Consider the following 24038-nt stretch of genomic DNA (forward strand, 5'->3'; position numbering starts at 1 on the left):
ATATTTAACTGAAATGATTTTTTCAACCATGAAAAACTGCTGTTGTTTAGCAGATAGTCTACATTTAATGCCACAGTTTGTCATCAATTAGTTGAGTTAATTCCTCGTCAATCCAACTGCCCATGAGTCCTACGAATGGTGGTGCCACTAAATGGCGAAACATACAAAGCGGATGCTGGTTTTGTCTATGTATTCTAATTAAATTTGTAGTAACAGTCCTGCAATGAATAGTATCTTTCATTTTCTGAAAGTGGTGGACAATTGTTGGTTAGGTTTAGGCATAAGGAGTATGATTGGTTAAAGTTACTGGGGATTTCTACTTTGTTCCGTCCTCTGCCTGGCGTCAATTCCCCTCGGGCACGTAACGGCAGCGTAGTGAGCCAGCCGTATACACGTGAGATAAGGAGAACAGATGATAATCCTGAACAGGAGACCTCAAGATCCCGTGATAAACTGTGTGTATAAAGTAAACAACAACAACAAACAGCTTACTTTGCTTCTCCGACGTGGAAGATCTGTTGATCTGACCATCTATCCTTTAAAAAAGAATGTGTTATGTCATGCATGTTTGCTGTTCCACTTCAACAATCTCGTCGTCCATGTCTCCGACCCTCTGAGACCCTTTGATTGATTGATTGATTGAGTGATTGCTGATCTGGTGCCACCGGTCAAGACGTAATGTTGATGTGAAGTCGTTTAGGCTGCACAAACTGCGTATTGTGTTTTATTTTGAAAGGGGCTGGGAGAGTATTACGTTGATTCTGTGTCTGATTTCTTGTCTTTTGCAATCTGCTCTGTTGAGCTTGACGCCATTTAGCAACGGCTCGCAGCAAAAGTAGAAGTGCTACGGATTGATCGCACTGCAGAGCAGTTATTTGTTATTTGCTCATACTCAAGAGTCAAGAACATTATTTTTAGTTGGTCAGTGTTTTGTAATATCATCAAAATATCGTTAACGCAAAAATACCCTGAAATATCGTGATAATCTTTTAGGGCCATATCGCCCACCCGTACCATAAAGACACCTCATGCTGAAGTTTTACTGATTTGTTGCCAGGTTGTTAGATTTGATTGCATTAAAAAAGTGTTCATGATATTTTGTCCACCCCGCTGTATCTGTTGAAGAACTCATTATGCTCTACATCAGGGCGGTGGAGTTGAGCTTGCCTGCTGTATCGAATAATGCTGGAATAGCTTGTCTAATTTTAGATAAACAAACAGGTTATTCTAAGAACACATCTCAGAGATTTACCTCTTATGTCTACTGTACATACAATAATTGCACCGGGGATGAACTCCCCATAATGGGCATTGCAGCGAACCGGCTATGACATCCAGGATTCATTATGCCTTTTAGATGAACTGTGCTAGCTTCCCCAGGGGGAGCACAGTAATTGTGTCTTTAGGGATTTGTCAAGTCCCTGTTGGATGGCAATAAATCACTGGCAGAGGAGGTGTGGTGGCAGACCTGGGATGAACTGTTGTGACGAAAGCACAAGAAATGCCTTCACCAACAATGCATCAGTCTTCTCGTCACGCTGCGAAGAGTTATAAATAATTGACATGGTCTCAGTTGGCTTCATCTCAGAAGACATGTTCCCTGTGCTGTTGTGGGAAGGTGATTAACAACACAAAGTGTACGTCTGGGTTTTAAACCCTGGCTAGATGGAAGATGGACACTTGGGGGGAAGTCTGCCAGGTCCATAATAGAGATAATATTGTGGCTCCACTTGTCTCAGAGGTTATGAAGAAGGTTGTGATGACTTGCATTGTTGGTCACTTGCAGCATTGATTGGGTGGCTGCGACTGTCCCTGAAGTGCAGGTGAATCAATCCTGTGGCCTAAACACAGAGGCACATGAACATGTTGTTCTTAAAGCTTGTCTTGGAGAAACACCGTCCTCTGGGACTCCTCTCTGTCTGTTTTTGTCACTCAGACATGCTTGAATTTACTAGAATAATCTGCTCTTGAGCTCAAGTGACAAACTTGAAAAACAACAGGGACACTTCTCCTTTTTTTCCCTTTTTTTTTTTTTTTTTTTTTTTACCAGCGAGTTAGTCTGTTTTAGCACCACCTAAGAATGAGATCTCTTAAGGCTTAAAAATCCCTCTTTTGTGTCCACACTTTCAGCTGTAACTCCTCTTCATGACTTAAGTGGATTTAATAGCCGAGATCAATGTGAGATTACAGCTCTCACTCATTCAGTCTGCAAGAAAATGGTTTTCTGATCATTTCTGCACTCAATACATAATAAGGAGAAAATCATTCATAGCCCCATTTGGTTCAGACTCCTCCCCAGTGTAATTTTTCCTATATGACCAATAGTGGTAGTTTGGCCTAAAGGAAATCCATCAATTGCCGTTTTGCTCAACTGGTTCCCTTTACGGCAGTATTGAGATTGCCTTCGCTTGGTAATATGTGCTCTCCTGGCTGTGTTAATGGCCTACAGCCATATGTTCCTCCAGCCTGCCTGACACCCCACCTTGTGTGGAGATGGTTGGCAGCCCTCTGCTCCTATTCCCTTCCCTTCCTTCCCTTTCCAACAGCCTCCACACTCAAGCAATTGCCTCAGCATCCAGGCTCTCCCCTCCCCCACAGCAGTGCACTTCCCCTGCCTTTCCCTCCATCAGCTTCCTCCTTGTTCTCATTGCTCAGCCGGTGCTTGTATGCGTGGAATAAACATCAGAGCTGCAAACAACTGGAAGCCACCTTCGCAAATGGATCACACACGAAAACAGTATTTAACGGAGGGAGGGGACTTATTTCCATCTTTGAAAAGTCAAACTGTGAAAAACAGGTCACTGAATGCTTGTGGATTTCTCTACACTTTACCACTTGATGGTGGTCACCATAGAAACAGATGATCAGACAGGACTTGTGGCCACAATAGCAGTATCTGTATCAACATTTTATTTGATTTTTTACTCTTTTATAGGTGCAATTTGTTCAATCCTTTGTAACGTTGCAGTGGAAAGCATAACAAGTCAATTGTGGACTACAAAGAAACACATTATTCAGACCTGTGAATTGAACTTTCCTCTACACAGTAAGCTTAAACACACCACCCAGCATCCTTACATTGTCCTCTTTTCCCCAGGACTGTATTTAGGACAACAGCTTAATATGTTGTGACGCAGCAGAGTTATCCTCTCACACACATTTCAGTATCTATCGTGTATTTGTTTGTTTGTTTTTCAATATGTACCGATATGAAAACCTTTTTTTATAGAACATATACTGCAGAAAATAATGCTTGGAGTGATTAAGAAATAGTTTCATATAACTGTTTATTTTATTTTATTTTTATTTAAATGATCAGCAATTGACTGTTACTGAACATACAGTTTATTTAGCTATTTATTTGGATTTATTCTTTATTTACATGATCAGTCAGTGACAGAGAATTATCATACATTTTATTTTGCTATTTATTTTACTTTTATTTATTCTATATTTAGATGGTCAGCAGGTGACAGATACTGAGCATACAGTTTATTAAGCTATTTATATATATATTTTTTTTAATTTTCTATCTAAATGGTCAGTATTTGATTATTACTGCAACATACAATTAATTTAGCTATATATTTGTATTTGTTCTTTATTTACATGGTCAGCCATTGACTGATACTTAACATACATTTAATTTTTCTATTTATTTTATTTTTATTTATTCTTTATTTACATGGTCAGCAGTTGACAGATACTGAACATACAGTTTATTAAGCTATTTACATATATATTTTTTATTATTCTCTATTTAAATAGTCAGTATTTGACTGATACTGAACATACAGTTTATGAACCTTTTTATATTATTTTTTTAAATTTATTCTCTATTTAGATGGTCAGTATTTGATCATTACTGAACATACAATTAATTTAGTTTTTATTTATTTATTTTCCCAATGTTCATTTCTAGAATTGGCTGACAATGTAAGGCATTCTCTTTAACAAAGTTATTTTTTAAAATGCAGCCTTTTGAGTACCTTCACGTAGTCATATCCATGTAAAATTGGTGCACAATACGAATTTTTCACGATATCGTCCACCATACTGGCAGTCGGTGAATTTTTTAAATCTTCTAGAATCGATATTGGTCTCAAAATCCCATAACACCCATCCTAAAAGGAGACAAAGGGGACTTCTGCTTCCTGCTTTGCAAAATGAAGAACAGGATTATTGTCTCGAATTAATTGCTGCTCCTCGCAATCCAGCGATGCAGCAAAGGCATTTTGTGGACAGCCTTGGCCGCAGCGAGCGCCCGACAATGAGAGCAGGATGAATGTTGGCCGGTGTTGTGTGGCCGTGCTCTGTGTGTGCAGCGTCCAGATTCTCATGCTTGTTTTTGCTAGCATTTTTTTCATACATAACACTTGAGCTGTTTCCACAGCCGTGATAGACTGTCAGGAGACTTTGCTGACAGCACTGCACTGGTGAGTGAGTTTGTGTGTGTGGGTGTGTGTGCGTGTGTGACCATTTGAGTGACTTGGTGAAAGAGGGAGGCAGACAGAAAGAGAGAGGGGGAGGTTATTTGTGATTTTTGTCACTAAATAAGAGGTTGCGGTGAACTCTTTGACGTCCACCTTCCTTTTTTTCCAGTGACTCTCATTGTTAGAGTTTATATAGAGAGGACATTTGAATAAAACCTTCATTTTTGCTGTCAGTACTGAGTGTCACCTGCTTGGTGTCTGTCAGTTGTTGAATCATATTATAACTAGGGCCGGGACTCGATTAAAAAAATGTATCTAATTAGTTAGAGGTTTTGTAATTAATTAATCGAAATTAATCGCATTTTAATCGCATATGAATATTTGACCTGAGAACAGTGAGAAGCAATTTTTTTCACATTGATTTTTAGTATACCATTGAATAATGACTGAATGCATAAGCTTAATCAACAAAAATATTGTTTATTTTTGTTCAAGTCCAACAGACCAGTGCAATTTCTGCCATTAAGTGTCGCAATAGCATATTTAGAAATATAGTACATTTCATAAATTCCGGTAGCCTATAGGTAGGTAGACCTACTGTAAACTATAATACTTTGGTTTTTTAAGTAAAACACAATCCACGCTAGCTACCACACTAGCCGCTAGCTGCTATATGTTTAGCATTGAGGTGATACTTGAGGCTAGATGTGCTGCGGTGATATGTGAATTCCTTGTTGCATAGCAACACAACCATGCTCTTATCGACGCTTCCATCCGTTGGTTTTTAGTAACTAAATGTCCCGTCATCCACGGGGCCAACCAAAGGTCTCATCAGCTTCTTCCTTCATGTTCACTGTGGTTTGTTGTTGTCTCAACTCATGAATGCTAGTTGGTGCTCCAGTATAATCCGTCCGCCTGAAACTCATCCAGTGAGAAACGTTCCGCGGTGAAAAAATAAGTGCGATTAAAATGCGTCAATTTTTTTGACACAATTTTTGTGTAATTAATTCATCTTAATTAACGTGTTAAAGTCCCGGCCCTAATTATGACACTGATTTCTTAATTGACTTTTACAAAAAATAAATCTAGATTGAGCCTGCATAGATGGTTTGACAGCTGGTATAAATAGCTCTCTGCTCTGAGTCTGGCCCTTGACTTTGCTCTGTCCTCAGTGTGTCTGCAGCTGAGATTTTGACTGAGCCAGGCACCAAACGGATATGATCCTTCTACAACCTGGATGAGCTTCTTTTAGACGAGAGTCTGTGAATACCACTTAGGCTGAGGTTTTTTTTCAGCCACTATCAAGAAACACTGGCAGGCTGCCTCCGAGTTTACAGTGCTTTTCTATTCCAGCCCCCAAAGAACCCATTTTATCTTCGCTGTCACTCCGCTGACTGCGCGGCTGCTTCACTTTGTTAGACCAGAGAAGCAGCCAGCTCTGTGTTATCAAGGGAAAGTGCATTTATTTAGAGTCTCAAGCTGAGATGGCTTTTGGGCATCTAAATCTCAAAGTTTATTCTTGACACTTCCTGCCTCTTTGCCTTTTTTCTTCTTTCAGTCCATAATGGGAACAGCTGGGACTTTGTGAAATATTGCATAAACTGTACAGTGCAGATAGAGCACCTGTAATCTCCAGACAGACATCCCATCTCAGCCTACCTGTCAACATTGGGATATAAAAATAAGGGGAATTTTTTTCCGAGGCCCGCCCCAGGCCGTCCCACCACCCCTACAGCTGTCCTCTTTCCCCTCACATTTACATACACACAGTGAATCCTAAAACCACCACGAGGAACTAACTGGTCTCAATGTCTCAACCAAATAGTTTATATCTGAATCAATGTATCAACATGATAAGACTCACCCTGAAATCATTGCATTCTGTTGTTATTTACTCTTCAAATTTGCAAAACTTTTTGGGAATTGGTGTTGTATAATTGTAAAATAATTATAACAATATTCATTATATTCATATGTATTATTTGTATATATTGTATATTATGTTACAATTTTTTATCACATTATTATTTTTAGTATTATTATTTTTATTATCATATGACCACTGTTCACTATTACACTTTTATTTACTTTATTATACTATTAATACAACATAAATTATTTAATATTATTAATTAATTAATTATCATTATTATTATTATTATTATTATTATTATTATTATTATTATTATTATTATTAATAATAATAATAATAATAATAATAATAATGACAATATTAATAATAATTATTATTCATTATTATTATTATATTATATTATCATTATATCATTATTCATATTATTATTATTGTTGTTGTTATTATTATATGATAATAGTAAAATAATAATAATAATAATAATTATTATTATCATTATTATTATTTTCATAACTTACTCTTAATAGACATTTAATAATTATACAGCTGTGTTATATTGTGCATATATATATATATATATATATACTAATAATCTCACTTTATATAATATCATATTAGGTTACTGTAACACCACCACTTCTGTATGTCACTTTATTTAGACTGAATTTGATGAGTTTATTATTATATTATAATTCATTTTTTTCCAGCACTGATAACTGAAAACAATGTTTTTGTTTATAAATACTTTCTGTGAACGTAACGGTGCTTTTTTAAAATTCTTTATCTCTTGCCAAGTTCAATATTCAAGCTTCCTCTTCTTTGGCAGGTGCTGTTTGTTTGAATGACTTATCGTCAGATGTTACATGTTGTACATACTGCATACTGCTTAAGTAGCAAACACAACAAGTATGCCCAGTGGTTATGCCAACCATCAACCTTTTTTTCTATATATTTAGAAATGTTTACAATACAAGAGAATCTCGGGAAAAACGTGTTGTTTACAGGTCTGCATCTCAGTGTGTGTATTTCCAGTTCCCACATTTGAAAAAGATTCCATTTGAATTTCCTATTTTAGTTCTGCCTGGAGATTTCCTTTCATTAAAACAGTTGTTGCAGAGATGGCAGCACGTGAAACACCTGCAAACACTGATGCAGAAAACCTTTCCTCTTTGGCTTTCTGTTATTTCCCCTCTGAAATTCACCTTTTAATGAGATGCATTTTTTTTCTTTACATCCGTCTTGAATTCGTGGATTCAGCAGAGGATTATTCTAATGCCGCTCATGCTGTCACATGGATATTGCATACAGTGTGAAAGCAGTAAACTGCCTGGTGAACTTCAGCGCGGAGGGACTTCTGAAGGGATTTCACACTTGTGTAGGATTAAGATTTGCATTGGCCAGTCAGAAAAGATCATACATCACACAACCTCCTCGTACTGAAGGCATAGTTTCTTGAAAAATTGGATGGAGATGTCATGGAACGACTGTTACAAGTTGATATTGTCACATTATTTACAGTGTATCGCGTCATATTTTATTTTGTTGCCAGTATATTCCCTTCATACTATTACTGAATGCTGCATTTAAGCTAAACTTAATTGGACAAACTGTCAAGAAAGTTATTTGGTCATAATTGGATTTTAATTCTTACTTCCTCATTGCAATTTCATCAATTCAAGACACTACAGGCAAAAACATGGTTGAGCATGCACTGAGAAATTTTGGGCTATTTAGCTAGCATTAACGTGTTTCTTTTACTTCATTATTTGTGTTTGTAGATTTCTCCTTAATTCACCAGAAATTTGCATTAGATAATGCCTCGTTTGCAGATTTACAGATTTAAAAAATCCTTTTAATACAAAGAATTATGTTGGTAAGTTTCATGCGGACATCTGTCCATTAAAACCCTGTTCAAAAAAAGTTGGAACGCTGTCTAAAATGTAAATAAAACAGAATGCAATAATTTGCTCATCCTTCATGACATATATTCATTTAAAAAATGTTCAAAGACAATATATTTTATGCTGAAAACTCTCAAACTTTTGTGTTTGTAAATATGCATTCTGAATTTGATGCATTCTGTTTTTATTTGAGTTTGCAAAAAGATAGCATTAGATAATGCATCTTTCAGATTTACAGAAAAAAAAAGATATATATAATACCAAAATATAAAATATCTGTCTGTTGCAACCTGATTCAAAAAAGCTGGAATTCTGTCTAAAACGGTAAATAAAACAAAATATATTTTGTTAAAATCTGTACAAAGACAATATTATTCATGTTAAAAACTCACAAGCTTTTGTAAATATTCATTCTGAATTTGGTGCAATCTGTCCCATTCTTTTGGAATCAAGCTGTTCACTGTTTTACCCTTTTCATCTGTTGTGTAACTAATATGATAAAAATGAAAATAAGAAATCCTTACCCATCTGAAAGCATGAAAATCCCCCAAAATAGAGAGACAGCAGCACTATGGTTAGGCTGAGTTTAATCAACAGTAAAATGGGAAAGTAAGAACAGCTGGACCATTACAACATTCAAATGTGTCTTTCGTGTTACAGCGATGTACTTGTGTCATTATTAATGGATGTTTGTGAGCATTGGGAGCAGAGTAGCGAGCTGTAAACACACATATTTACACCTTACAAAGTTGCTGTAGCAAATGTGTTAAACAGTTGGTTAATTGTATCTCCAGCACACACACAGCAGCATTAGCATTCAGTCAAAGTTGTGTTTCTGGCCACCTGGGGAATGTCAGTCCACTATTTACTTTCCTTTTAGCTCAGTTAAGGTCTAAAGGTCTCCAGCAACTCCTGAGGAGAAATATCTGTCTCTTTAGCTGCCGAATGCTCCGAAATAATCACCAGCTAGTTGTTAACTGTGTGTCTGTTTGTTGTTTGCTGCCTGGCAGGAATTAGAACATGTTTTTCAGAGCTTTTTCTCTCCTGCTGCTGCTGGAAGTGATGCTGATGAGAGAAATGAGAGTTAATCAAAACTGTAAAGTTGCACACTGTAAAACCAAAACAAGCTGAAAGATGCTAAAACGCTCTGCAGAGCTTAGGGCAGGGATGGGCAACTTAAATGCTGCAGGGGGCCACAGTTTTTCATGGACACTACCACAGGGCCACATATAGGACCGAGCACTTAACCAGATATGATGAAGCTGCAATTTTAAATATGTTTACAGTGCAGTAACTTAACATATTTCATGCTCAAATGCATGTTTAACAGTATAAATATGAATACAAAAGGTTTGAAGCAAATAAAAAACGATGATTTCTTTTTTTTTTCAGTGCAAGAACAGCAGACCAACATTCATTACATGAAGTAATTTTGTATATTTTTACACTGCACTTTTAAGATTTCATGCTCAAATGCATGTAGTTGTATTGAGGGCCACTTCAAGTGAGGGTGCGGACCGTATGTGGCCCCCGGGCCTCCAGTTGCCCATCCCTGGCTTAGGGGAACTGCAGACACAGACATTTTCTATTCAATCTAAATGATTGATTATTGCATTTTTAAGTGATTTTTGAATGAATTATTATATATAGGTATGACCATTGTCTGAGTTTTTCACATGATCATAAAACTGCAGGGACGGGCATCTTCTGTGGGTGACCCTTTCATATTAATCATAGTCATTTTTATACATTTTTACTGCTAAATTATTGATTAATGCAGCTTTAATGGGTTTTTTTTAAATGCAGCATTTTCAAATGCAAGTAATTATGATCATTATTGGAGTTTTTCAGTGTATTTTCCACCACTAAGGTTGATTTTTTTTTTTAAACACAGCGTATAAACATTTTAATTAAACCTTTAATTACCTTCACATATATAAGACTGACAGCATAAGAGCCATCTAGCCATATTTTTAGAAATATTATCTGCACAAACATTTTTTCGTTGTACAGCTGATGAGAAATATAAGATACTATAAGTAGATGCACAACAAACAACAGTGTGTTTATTCAACCATGAAATATGGAACATAATGAAACATTAGTGAAATAAACAGAACAGTGCTGTTTACTTGAACAGAGACTTTGTATGGAGGTGGTTCAGAGTGTCTCAGTGAGAAGGGCCACTCCATTGAGGATTTGAAATGTATTGGTATTGGCTTCTACTGAGTCACAGAGGGGAGCAGATAAGCGTTTACTGAAATTAGAAGTGTAATGGATCCACAGACTTACAAATTTCTCTCTAATGAGCTGCATGAGGAATTGTCTCTCCATCGATTCCAGTGATGTTTTTCCCTCCTGGTTTCTTCTTTCTGCCCCCCTCTTTCCCCAAATAAAGCCGCTGTAGTTAGACTGTATTTTTTTTAATTGTTAACCCTTTGATGCACAACATGGGTCTAAAGCAGGGGTCTCAAACTCAAATTACCTGGGGGCCGCTGGAGGCAGCATCAAAATGACCAAAAAAAGACCCTTTTTAAAAAAAAAAGACACAAAATGACAAAAAAATACACAGAATTACTAAAAAAAACTACTAAAATACTTAAAAATGACATAAAATGGCTTAAAAAGACACAAAATTACTAAAAAAGACACAAAAATATTTTAAAAAGACACAAATTTTCCAAAAAAAGACACCAACTTATCAAAAAAAGACACAAAATCATTAAAAAAGACACAATTATTAAAAAAGACACAAAATTACCAAAAAAAGACACAAAATTACCAAAAAAAAAAGTAATTACAGGGACCTTCCACACATAACACGATAAAGTGCCATTCAAATAAAACTCACATTAAACTTTCATATCGAGGTGGGGGCCACAAAATATCGTCACGAGGGCCGCAATTGGCCCGCGGGCCGCGAGTTTGAGACCCATGGTCTAAAGTGACCAGACTAAGTTTTTATATTCTATATCTTTGCAATACATTAATTTCATCATTCATCGGGTTTTCCTCAAATACGTTTTTGATCATCATACATCCCAATTTTTTGTTTTCATTTCTTACTTTTTGAATAAAAACCCTTTTTGTATCACTACGCTTCTAATGCACAAGGTCATTTTTGACCCATGTAATAATACAAAAACTATTTTTCTTCATAAAGTATGAAAGGAAAAATGGATATAATAATCTGTTGTAATAAAAAAAAGATATTCAAACACACAGCCCCCATGAAATGACATGGGAAATGAATGAGTGTCATTTTGGACCCATGTTGTGCATTAGAAGGTGTTAGTACTGTACCATTGCAATTAATTTGCTTTTGATTGTTTTGAATTGGGGATGTGGCAAAGCATGGTTTTAATCATCAATTAATCAGACAATTACATAAAATTACCTCTGTAAACCAATTCATTTTTTGGGTTTAGGAAATGCCTGAAAATTTAAAAAATCCCACCACAAACACTCAAAAATACAGCAAAATATTACAGCAAAAAATATCTAACTTACAATCATATAAAAATAAGACAAGCAGAAAATCTAGGTGAAACAGGCTATTTTCAAGCATATTATTAGAATTTAGTCAATTAATATAATCTGCTAATCTATGATTAAAATATTCATAGCTACAAAGATTATAAAAATGATTGCATATTTTTTTTATTTTTGGAATTTTTAAATACATACAAGTGAATTGATATGACAAGAAAACAAGACAAGAAAAACAGAACAGAACAGAAAAACATTGATTTATTTATATACATTTAAATTTCTCTACTGAGTTATATATTTGTTTTTTCTATTATTAATGTTATGATTATGATTATGTATTTATTTTTATTATCACTTATTATTTTTCTTTATCTTCTGTGGCAATATGGGGGTGGGTGGGAAAAATAAGGAAAAAAAACGATTCAAGACATTGTATTTAAATGAATCCTGTACTGTGCTTCCTTTCTTGAATAAAAAAATATGCTTAAAAAAACAAACAAACAACAAAACAAAACAGCTTTAAATGTCTGAAAAAAGCAAGAAAAACATGACCCAGACCCAAACAGACCCAGACCCATTTTCCTCAGTTCCTCATGTGTGTTGTTCATTCAACCATGACTTTAGGAAAAATTGTCATCTAAAAATGTCACCTCGAGGCAGAATAAAAGTTAATTTAGCACCTTTAATGTGCTTTCCAAGCCAGTTGCACATAAACAAGGACTCCATTTTGAAAACACATCAAATTGTAACCTAATAATTCAAGGGAGAGAATCATAGTCCAGAGGCAAGCACACTCAAAATATCTTTAGAAATTTTCCATATAAAAGTTGACATACATCATGACGTCATTGTGAGACAGTATATTGCTGTGTTTATATGCTATTATACTGGATATAACCAGGTGGTCAGAGGAACCCAAAATACAAACAAAAGACACAGGTGTCTATGGAAAATTACCTTCTTTTTTTTTTCACCATTTATACACACAAAAACAGCAGAAACTATAATAAGTAATAAAACTACAAAATAGTCTATTTGCATGTAAATTAAAAATAGTTTCATTGTAGAAAGAAAATTCCCATTTTCAAAATGGTCTATAAACATAAATGGCACACTGTGAAAGCTCCTATGATGCACTTTCAACTGGCTTTCTCAGCTTGTCTACATATCACATATAAATTAAGTTATTACTGTAAATAAAACATGTGTATTTTCAATAAATAGATGGACTCCAGAGGGTTAACCTGTACTTACTCTAAATGGGACTATAATTTACAAAATGAACAGTTGAATTTTGGGCTTTAAACATCAAATGAGAAGTAGGGCCTAGGCCTGTCACAATAACACATTTTTAGGACGATATATTTTCCCAGAAACTATCATGATAAACGATAGTATCATTGTATCCATGTCGTTTTAGATGACATGGATACAATGATTCATGACCTATGATTGCACTTTCAACTGGCTTTCTCTGCTTGTCTACACATCATATATAAATAAAGTTATTACTGTAAATAAAACATGTGTATTTTCAATAAATAGATGGACTCCAGAGGGTTAAAGAGCTCCAGTTACGATTTGAAAAAACACGTCACTAAAGGCAAAAAAGATCCAGCCAGGTGTACACAATCTAAAAAAAATGTGTAGAGAAAATGATCCCAAGCTGTGTGTGTGCTTGTTTGGTTTCACTTTTTTGACATACTGTATGTTAACTGCTGTTACCAACACCTCAAACTGGCTGTGACAACACTGCACACCACACATCGGAGGTGTTTCTTTCTCTTCTCTCTGCTGTGATGTCCTGCAGTTGCATGTTCCCAGCAGCACAGATAGGATAGTATTGTTGTTTCCCCCTGCTTTGTGTGTGTATGTGTGTGTGTGTGCTTGTTTGTGTGTGTGTCAGTGCTTATATGATACAGATTGTGGTGCCATGAAGATGACACAGATCTAAAACAATAAACTGTAAGAGTGATGGATGATAGAGGAAGAGACGATAGTTCTGTGCTTTAATAAAGATGACATTTGTAATATGAGCTCTGGCCTTCACTGATGAGAAGTCACAGAAGTCGATGATTTACCTCTTGTGCTGTAAAAGGTCACGTTTCCGAGACAGTAAAACCATTTTGTTTTGACTCTGGAGCCGTGTGGATGATTTGACCCTGCCCTAAATGGAAAAATCCATTTTGAGCAGTTTGTCGTGATGTAAGACAGAGACTTTTGTTCTGTGTTGTCACTGTTACTTTTGACCAAACTCAGCAGTGAAGAGGTTTATGGCTGTCGCATGCACACATTCCTACAGTTTTGTTTCCATAGAAACACTGAGTCCCGGGCAGGCGTGTGTTTTCGAGTTACATAAGCCTTTACCAGTAATACGAAATACACACCGATATGGGTATTCTCATTTGACTGGATTCCTATTTTTAGGACTCATATCAGTAACTGCAGCAGGAAATTTAAAAATCACATTTTATTGTTTTATACTCGCGCTATTTTTAGCTCTTCGACTGTACTCCGTTTGATCCGAGGGTCTCTGTCTAACGCGTTTCTTCACATTATGTGTCAATTTCCATCACGATTTGAACCGTGTCGAGGCCAGAGGGAAAGCAGAGCCACACAGTTCATCACTGTTGCTGTGTCTGTTATGCTGCCATGTGAATGTGGGAGTTGCAGAACAGCTGGTCTTTATTAACACGGCTGTACATATGTGATGCAACCGTGTCTATAATTATGTATCGGCTAAGGCATCGGCCCTTGAATAATGTATGGAAATTAAATGCATATTAACGGCCGTGATTAAGTCTAGTGCCATTGTTAGTTTTCGAAGAAAGGAATAGTTAATTAGACCATCCACATCAGTGAGATGTCTCCTTCTTTATTTATGTGTGTGTGTGTGAGGTTGAGTGGCTCTAACGGAGGGGAAACAGGTTGAAGAGGGATTCAGCCCCAGGCCAGCAGGGTTCATGTGTTTTCCAGAGACTGAGGTCTTACAGTAACTCCTACACCATCTGCAGGAACAATAGAGCATTATTAATAGATGTAAGATGAAGCTATTTGGGTCTTGTGTATTACTGTAGCAACCTTTTGCCTCAGGCACAATTTCATTGCACTTGTTCCTACCCTTTTTCCTTATCATGCACCAGCAAAGTTGCTATTGATGTTCCAGTTCTGTATTCACTGTATGGATATCCAGCAGCATCGACTCTACTGTTCAATAGAGCAGGTACCTCTGGCTTCTGCTGGTGATTAAAGAGGGCCTATTACGCTCACCGTCAGGCTCAGACTTGTGTTTTGGGTTTCTACTGGAACACGTTTACATGATTTCATTTTCAAAGAATCGCAGTGTGTTTCTTCCTGCCCTCGGCTGCTGCACCTCTGTTCACCCTCCGTCTGAGACGCTCCGTTTCAGCGCCTGTCTCTTTAACCCTTTCGTGCACAACATATAAACACCTTCTAATACACAACATGGGTCTATTACCAAAATGACCACAAAAAAACCCCTAAAATACTTAAAAATGACACAAAATGACTTAAAAAATACACAAAATTACTAAAAAAGACACAAAAATATTTAAAAAAGACACAAAATTACAAAAAAAAGACACAAAATTACCAAAAAAAGACACAAACGTATTAAAGAAGACACAAAATCATTAAAAAAGACACACAATTATTTAAAAAAGACACAAAATTACCAAAAATAGACACAAAATTACCACAAAAAAAAGTAATTAAAGGGAATTTCCACACACAACACGATAAAGTGCCATTCATATAAAACTCACATTAAACTTTCAAGTCTGGGGGCCACAAAATATTGTCACGAGGGCCGCAATTGGCCCGCGGGCCGCAAGTTTGAGACCCATGGTCTAAAGTGACCAGACTAAGTTTTTATATTCTATATCTTTGCAATAAATTAACTTCATCATTCAGTATTCCAGGTTTTCCTCAAATAACTTGTTTTTGATCATCATACATCCTCATTTTTTGTTTTCATTTCTTACTTTTTGAATAAAAACCTTTTTTTTATCACTACGCTTCTAATGCACAAGGTCATTTTTGACCCATGTTGTGCATTAGAAGGTGTTTATATGCTGTCACCAAGTTAAAACCTGACAAAAAAGACACAAATATTAACTATCTTATTTTGTTAAATTGGTGTTTTTCCAATAAGTCTCAAATGTTAAAAGATGTGATTTTCCAATGTATTCTGGTGGTTCTAACAACTATTTTAAAGTTAAACCTTAAAAATAAGACAAACATAGTTGCACATGTACTCAAATTGTTAATTTAGTTAATTTCACTTTTTACACTTCTAATGCACAAGGTAATTTTTGACCCATGTGTGTAAACTTGATGTAATAATACAAAAACTATTTTCTTCATAAAGTGTGAAAGGAAAAATGGATATAATGATCTTATGTAATAAAAAAAGATACTCAAACACACAGCCAGCATGAAATAACATGGGAAATGAATGCGGGTCATTTTTGACCCATGTTGAGCATCAAAGGGTTAAGCCTCCCTCCAGAAAAAGCTCAGTCTGCTCTGACTGGTTACAGGTTTTATGAATATGCTCAATAAGCCCCTTCACCAGTTCCTACTCGGCTCATACACTTTGTCAAGAAGTCACAGATTTTTAAATCGATCGTCTTGCCTCTGGGAAAGTGTTATAAAAAGAAACTCTATTGATCTATTGATCAAAACAACAATTGATCAATTCCTGTCAACCGTTTTACAGGCTTCTCTTTTCTAATGGTAATCTATGGTGAAAGGCCTTGTGGCTCACAGGGGAGTTTTTCATGACCAAGTGACCACTGGAAAAAATTGGTGTAGTTCAATAATATGCGCCAATAAAGATTTTTTACCTCTTTCCATGAAATGATTGTGACAATGTCATTTATTCTGCATGGATAAAGTGTATAACTTCTCAAAACAACATTAATCAATCTCTTCCAAACATATCACAATGAAAATAAAACCATAATTAACAGAGGATTGTGTCTGAAAACAGAATTACTCCAACTTTATGGGTGACTGTGTGACCTGGGCTGGAACAGATTACAGTGCCACTATGTTTCTTGTGAACAATCACCAAAAAAGCTTCTAAACCAAATTAAAACATTTATGCAGGAGTGTTATCTGAGTGGTGCCATTTACTGTCTCTCTTCAGCTGCACTATCACACAAAAAAGGGCAATAAATGGCAAATAAATAATCTTAAAGAGAGAGAGAAAAAGAGAAAAAAAAAAGAATGTTACCCAAAATTTTATATTATAGGTTTCCCTGACACTAGCATCGAGCTATATACTGTATATATATTATGGCATGCCGTTCAGGAAATTATTATATATATGGATTCAAAACCTGAGAATATATATTTATTGAAACTTAGGAATATATATCTATCTATCTATATATATATTTATATATATATATATATATATATATATACATATATATATATATATATATATATATATATATATATATATAAACCTGAGAATATATATATTAAAGTCTAGTTTTAGCCTTCGATTAAAACCTTCAATATATACTCTGAAGTTTCAAAATATATTCTCAGGTTTCTATATATATTATCAGACTTTAATATATATTATCAAGTTTCAAAATATATATATATATATATTCTCAAGTTTTCAATCCATATATTTAATAATTTCCTGGACAGCTTGCCATAATATATATACATATATATATAAAGGCTATGTATGTAATTTAAGTGCCTTGAGCAGATGTTCATGTATAGAAAGCTGTCACGAGTTGATGTCAGTTTGAGCCGAGAGCAGAACAAACTGTTGGGGACAGAGTGTTCAGGACAGTCGAAGGTTTTTGCTCACAGGGATTTCTTTCACTGCACATATGTTAAAAGCTTTGCTTGAAACTTTGTCCACGTTTAATATTACTGTCCGACATTGACAGAAAATAAGGGAAAGTATATAATAATTCCTCCCCTTTAAATAGCTGCTATGAAACAACAACTAAAGATCATGTTCCACCTCAGTTTTCTCAGAATAAGTGAGCTTGTTGGTGATCAAATGTCTCGTCTGAAGGCGGTCTTAAAGGCTAACAACGCAATAAGATTTCCATTCACACTTAACTCTCAATTGCTTTGGCCCTAAAGTTCTCATTAGCTTTGACCGCTTCACTCACTGCAGCACAATTCCGTATGCCTAAAGGCTCTGGGACTCTGGAGCAATAGTGCAGAAGTAATACTTTGAATACCCCAAACGCGCTTGATGTTCAGTCTCTTGCACATCTGCGATTGTGTACAGAGCTGTTATCAGTGAATTATTTTATGACCTTGGGAATCATGCGGAATCACAGATGCCTCCAGTTTACGGTGGTGACATGCTCGCAATCAGCAGCGGCGTCTCACTGTGAGCCAGCGCTTCGTCTTCGTTTGGACCCAACTGTCGCAGCTCGAACAATATTAAGCTGGTAATTAAAACATGTGATAATAACCTAGTGCCGTCGCTGATTTCCTAATGGATTTCAACAAGTCTGAACATGAGCGCCCCCAGCCATTCCTCGATGCTAAAATAAGAGCTTTTTTTTTTTTTTTGCCTGATATACCCGATTTAGTGTTTTGTTTCACATGTAAACCTAATTATAGATGTGCTATGCTCACTTTCAGTAAGACATGAAAGTTGTTTTTTCAGCAGAATTTTAACTATGTCAAGATAGATGGGGCTTCGCTGTGAGCAGTGTACTATGATATAATGCAGCTATGATAGCAGCTGCTGAATAGTGGTGATGAGTAATCACTAATAAGCATCCAATAATTTTGCATGCAGAAAAAAAAAGTGTTGATCATTAATTCAAAGCTCATGATTTTACTAATTGTATTAATTTGTTTCCGAGGACGTGAGGGGAGTTTTTAAGCAGGGATTTAATTCAGAGTCCCCTGTGAGGGAACATTTGCTCTGAGTGCATCTTATTCTGCTATCTTTCTTTCTAGTTTACGGGTACACACACACACACACACACACACACACACACACACATTCTTGTACTTCTGTCTTTGTGAGGACCCTCATCGGAACAGTGGTTTTAATGAGTTTTTAGAGTGAGTTAACTAGTTTTAGGTTAGTATTTATTTTTTTGAAATGCTTTAGTTTTAGTTTAGTTTTTATTAGTTTTAGTGTTTTGTAATGGGATATTTGTTTGGTGGGAGATGAAAAGAGGTCAAAGTAAATTTTGCCTTTATTTCCTTTGCCTTATCCATCTTCATTATGTATGAAAAAAGTTGACAAAGATGAAAATTAAGGACATTTTCACTATAATTTCAGTTAGTTTTGTAACCACACAATACAGTTTCAGTTAATTATCATTATCATGTAACCTTAAACCTTTAAAACAAAGTCTGAAATCTCAAAAAAGCCTTTAAAGAAGTGAGGACCGGCTGAAATGTCCTCTCTTCGCAAAAATGTCCTCACTCTGTTAGTTAAAACATGTTCCGGTCCTCACTATGTAGGAAGTACAAGAAAACACACACACAAACACACAAACCCACAACATGCAGAATAGGAATATTTAATTTTCCTAATGACAGAATGTAAAGCTTTTAACTAAATTGTTAACTCCTTTTGGCTTTTCTACAGCTGAACAATGTTATGTAACAGATACCTCGTGTAACTTTTTGTGTTTGGGATTTAATTGGATTCCCTTTCTTGTGTCAGAAAGCTCCAAAGAAATTTTTAGTGAGAGCTAGACCTCCCGAAGCCTTTGCCTGCAGCCGGCGTTCCTCTGGGTTCCAGCAATTTGATTATCTTAATCCTCTATCTTTGTGAGCTACTAGGCAAGCTTAAGGTGTGGACTGAACTGTTAAGTAGCACAAGAGGGGATGGTGGAGAAGACCTGCTTTTTGTTGTTGTTGTTGTTGTTTTACTAGAAGCTGTTTTTTATCTATACAGAAAGAAGTTTTCTTGTTACTTTTTTCTCCATTAAATGCAGCGCTGTCATCATTATGTTATGGACTTATTGAGGTCAGTAATAATGTTTGAGGTCATGTCCAATTCCAGGGTCTGGGTATACTTAATAAGATTTCAAAGTCCATCCAGCTCTTATTATCATGTCCGTGGCCTAAAATGGTCTATAAATGAGAGTAATATAAATGATCATATAATTACATCTGGGACAGAAGTAGTTATTATGACTAATTAAAGGCACAGAATGTTCTGGGTTGTTCTGTCTTGGGTCAGCCTGAACCTGTTTTATATGCATTAAAATGGAAACTCAGCCAAACAAAACAGTAAAAGAAAAAACAAGACAAATACAACATAAATTATCTTGATATCAACTTTACAAATGCATTGGCTGTTCTGTGTGAAGAGTAATTCCAGAATGAATTGGGTATTTAATTATTAAACAGTCAGCCGTTCTTATAAAGCACACACAGCAAATATCTCAGCCGCACTTTTCATTATCTTTCAAGTTGGGCTGGAAATTGCTCATAAACATCACATTTGGAAACTGGAAAAAATCAATTAAGCTTTTTATTTAAGCAGCTGGCTCTGTAATACATTAAGTACTTGAGGCACTTTGTTTGCAATATTGTTTGCTCTGTGATTTGAAAACGGCAAGAATCCTGGTGAAGAACGTGCTGTTGATTCTCATATGGATTGGTGCCAAGCATATAATTAAGTCAGGGCTCTGTTGTTGACTGGAGTCACGAAACATTTCATCTTAAAATAACCGTCTAACTCCGAGAGAGAGTCCTCGACTAAAGAAATACTTGGTCAAGTTTTTTGGAAATAAGACAATCAGGGTGAAAAAAGGATAATAAAATAAGGACTAATCAACTAAATACATTATTATTCAACTGAGGGTGCTTTCACAACCCCAGTCCTTTTGGTTCATCCACATCACCATGAAATTGATACATTTGGTTTGTTTCATAGACTGAATATAAATAATGGACGTAGTCACCGTGACGTCACTCGTTGGTTTGTGGCCTGTTGGAAGCATCAAGTTCAGCGTTACACTCGTCGCCATCTTGTTTCCGATACGGGGAGCAGACCATATCTGGACTGTGGAGGAGGAGAGGGATCTGATCACTGACTACAGCCTCTCTACACCTCAACCTAACTTAGCGAAGCCGCTGCTAACTCATGTTAGCATTAACTGGAGCATTAAACATGCTAACGGGATGTTAGTTTTGGCTAGCAAAAAACAAAAACAAAATGTTCCTAACTTATCTCAGAAAACTGAGCAGCGACTCCTTGGAGTGTATGTTAGTCCAACCAAACGCTGAACAAGACATTTTTACTGAACAAAACGTTCAAATAAACTGTCATTAAGTGAAAATACAGTGAAAGGGTCAAAGTTATGAGACCAAACCGCTAAACGTCCTTTTTTATATCTATATAACGTTATATATAACTTTATTGACACGTTGCCATGGATACGCATTGTTCTGCTTCCCTCCTGATGACGGCTTGCCTTGTTAGTGACCTGTCAATCAAAGGTAGCCCCGCCCCAAAACATACCATTCTTTATCTTCTATTTTCTTCTAAATGGGGCCATTATTAGAACTCTTAGCATCAAATTGTCTTGAAGAAGATTTTTTACTAGTGATTGAGACCATAGTGTTGTCCTAAAAAAATATTTCTGAGGTAAGAAAGAAAGAAATCGCAATTTCACAGTGTTTTATTAGTACTTTTACTTAAGTAAGAGATCTGAATACTTCTTCCACCACTGGTAGACATAAATCTGAACTTTGAATTCATCCACTAAATCTGTTTTTTTCTCCTTCAAAGGGATGACCTGCCAAGCGAGGACGTCCTACACCGAGGACGAGGTCCTGTGGGGACACCGATTCTTCCCGGTCATCTCCTTGGAGGAAGGCTTCTTTAAGGTGGACTACTCTCAGTTCCACGCCACGTTCGAGGTGCCCACCCCTCCGTACAGCGTGAAGGAGCAGGAGGAGGCTTTGCTCCTCTCCTCGCCCCTCATGGCTCCGTCCCTGTGCAACAGCGGGGAGAAGAACAGCTCTCTGGACTGCCTGGAGACCCTGGAGGACAATGACAGCACCACCAAGCTGCCCACCAAGCTCCAGAAGATGGCAGGGCGGGACGGCCTGCCCAAGAAGCTACTAAGGATGAGCTCCACCACCTCAGAGATGACTTACAGCTTCGGAGACCTGCCCATGAAGCTGCAGCGGATCAGCTCTGTGCCCGGCGTCTCCGACGACAGGCTGGGCGGCAAGGCCTCCAAGATCAACACGGAGCCCATGAGTAAGTCAGTGGCGGACTTACCTCCCAAGCTGCAGCGACTGGCTGGGGGAGGAGGAGGCAGGATGGACGGACACCTGCCGCCCAAACTCAGAAAGATGAATTCAGATCGCTTTACATAGAGCAGGCAACATATTTTAACTTATGCCATCCTCCTTTATTCCCCTACCTGAAGTCCTTGTACTATCCCTAATTTATTAATGGACAATATTCTTATATAAAAAGAAATGTAGAATATGTGCACAAATACCTTATATAAAGTAGGGTGATGGAATCGAGCACATTTGTCCCTGGATGTAAGTGTACATGCTATGATGAAAGACTTCTGATATTTTTTTTAGGATGATGTACAATTAGCACAATCTGGCATGTAAGAAACAGCGCATGTAGAACAGAATCTCAATAATTTCCGGCATGACATTTATTGATATATTATTTTACAAAAACAATTTCATTAGTGAATTTACTGACAGTGGAAAAATTGCACAAAGCCATATGATTTACGACGTGGAAAACCTACATTACATGGTTCTAATTTGTGGTAACAGAAGGCACATACATTTGTTTTGAGTTGATTGCTTTTGTTGTTTAATGTAAAATTGTGGCAATGTTACGTTGATTGCATGCTCCTCTTATTGACTTAGCTATACAAAGGTAATAGACAAAGATGTTTAGCCTTAACTATATTACCTTGTTTCCATTTTCATGTTTGTTCACAGCTGGATTTTTGGTATTTCATATATAGACTATTTTACCATGTGCGATTTTATGACTTTATTAGTTGATCAAATACAGAATATGTTGTTACATTATGCATTTTACATTACAAAATGCATTATTGGCATCATATGACCTGTCTGAACTGGGCACAATGATTTTCACTTGCTTATTAAAGTAACACTTAAGTTGAAAGAGTCAATACTTTTTACTTGATAAGCACAAAGCAATCGTCATATAATACCCTGTGATATTAGAGAGCATATATGGGCATTTTGTCATGAATTAACGGCTTAGGACAGTAGTTCAGTACTTTGCAATCACTTTGTTCCATTATATAACAAAATTAATCTACAGTAGGCCTGTGTGGTCACACAAGACACTCCATTAGAATTTCAACTTAGGTGTTACTGGTTAGATTTAGAGGTGGGTCCATAAGGAAATCATAACCTTTGTCTTAAGGGCCCATAATCTCCCTCCTCTGTGATGAAAGCAATAATATTATAATGACTATAATCTTTATATAGCCACAGGGTCTACCACAGCCCCATATTCATTCTGTTTACTGAATCCATGCCATGAAATCTGGTTTTCTCTAAATGCATCAAAGACATTGTATGATACCCAATCTCTTCAGGAATAAAGATCTAACATAACTGTTTAGCATCTCGCTACTTTGACTAGATGTAACGCATGAAGTTCTAATCAACAAAATGTTATAATTATTACAGGACGTGGTCAAAATGATGGAAGACCAACAAAACGCTTGCCTCACTGTAAAGAGCCTCTGTGGGTGCATCAACACCGTGTAATAGGTCTGATTTTCACCCAAAGCTAAGCATATTCAAATCACTGTGCACACAACAATTTTGACTGTTCAGCATAATGGAATAGTTTGACATGTGGGAAATACACTTATTTTCTTTCTTGCCCAGAGTTAGTAATAAATGTGTAGCTGGAGCCAGCAGCTGGTTAGCATAAAGACTGGAGACAGCTAACCTGGTGGGAAAAAATAGTTTATCTAGCAGCCTAATCAGCATTAATCATCTTGTTTGTTTAACCCTAATGCCTCACGAGGGACATTTTTGGCTTTTTAAAGTGAGGCAGAAGGGTTAAGATGTCTGTTTAATCAGTTTGTTTAATCCCTTTTTCAGCTAAGCGTAAAAACAACACCTAAAGCCCTGTTTTGGGGGATATTTTTTGCATTTTTTTTTTTTGATATAATATGTTAATCAATGAGAGTTAGAGGCAGATTTTGTTACCTTTGCACAGAGCCAAGCTAGCTGCTTCGAGCAGTGCTTCTGCTTTTTGAAGTCTTCATTTAATGTAAGCCATAATCGAACCTGGTCTCACAGGAATCCGTGGAA

At 36.4% G+C, this 24038-nt stretch overlaps 1 protein-coding gene across 1 annotated transcript in view; it reads left to right on the forward strand.

Moving 5' to 3' along the window:
* The window catches only part of kcnj3a (potassium inwardly rectifying channel subfamily J member 3a), a 37653-nt gene extending 14325 nt beyond the window's left edge, over positions 1 to 23328 (forward strand). The window contains exon 3 of the mRNA XM_059343132.1: positions 21481 to 23328. Within this exon, the coding sequence (XP_059199115.1) occupies positions 21481 to 22076 (596 nt within the window). The 3' untranslated portion in view covers positions 22077 to 23328. The remainder of the gene's footprint in view (positions 1 to 21480) is intronic.
* Positions 23329 to 24038: the final 710 nt, after the last annotated feature.

This window comes from Centropristis striata, chromosome 10 (genome assembly GCF_030273125.1).
Source record: "Centropristis striata isolate RG_2023a ecotype Rhode Island chromosome 10, C.striata_1.0, whole genome shotgun sequence".
NCBI lineage: Eukaryota > Metazoa > Chordata > Actinopteri > Perciformes > Serranidae > Centropristis > Centropristis striata.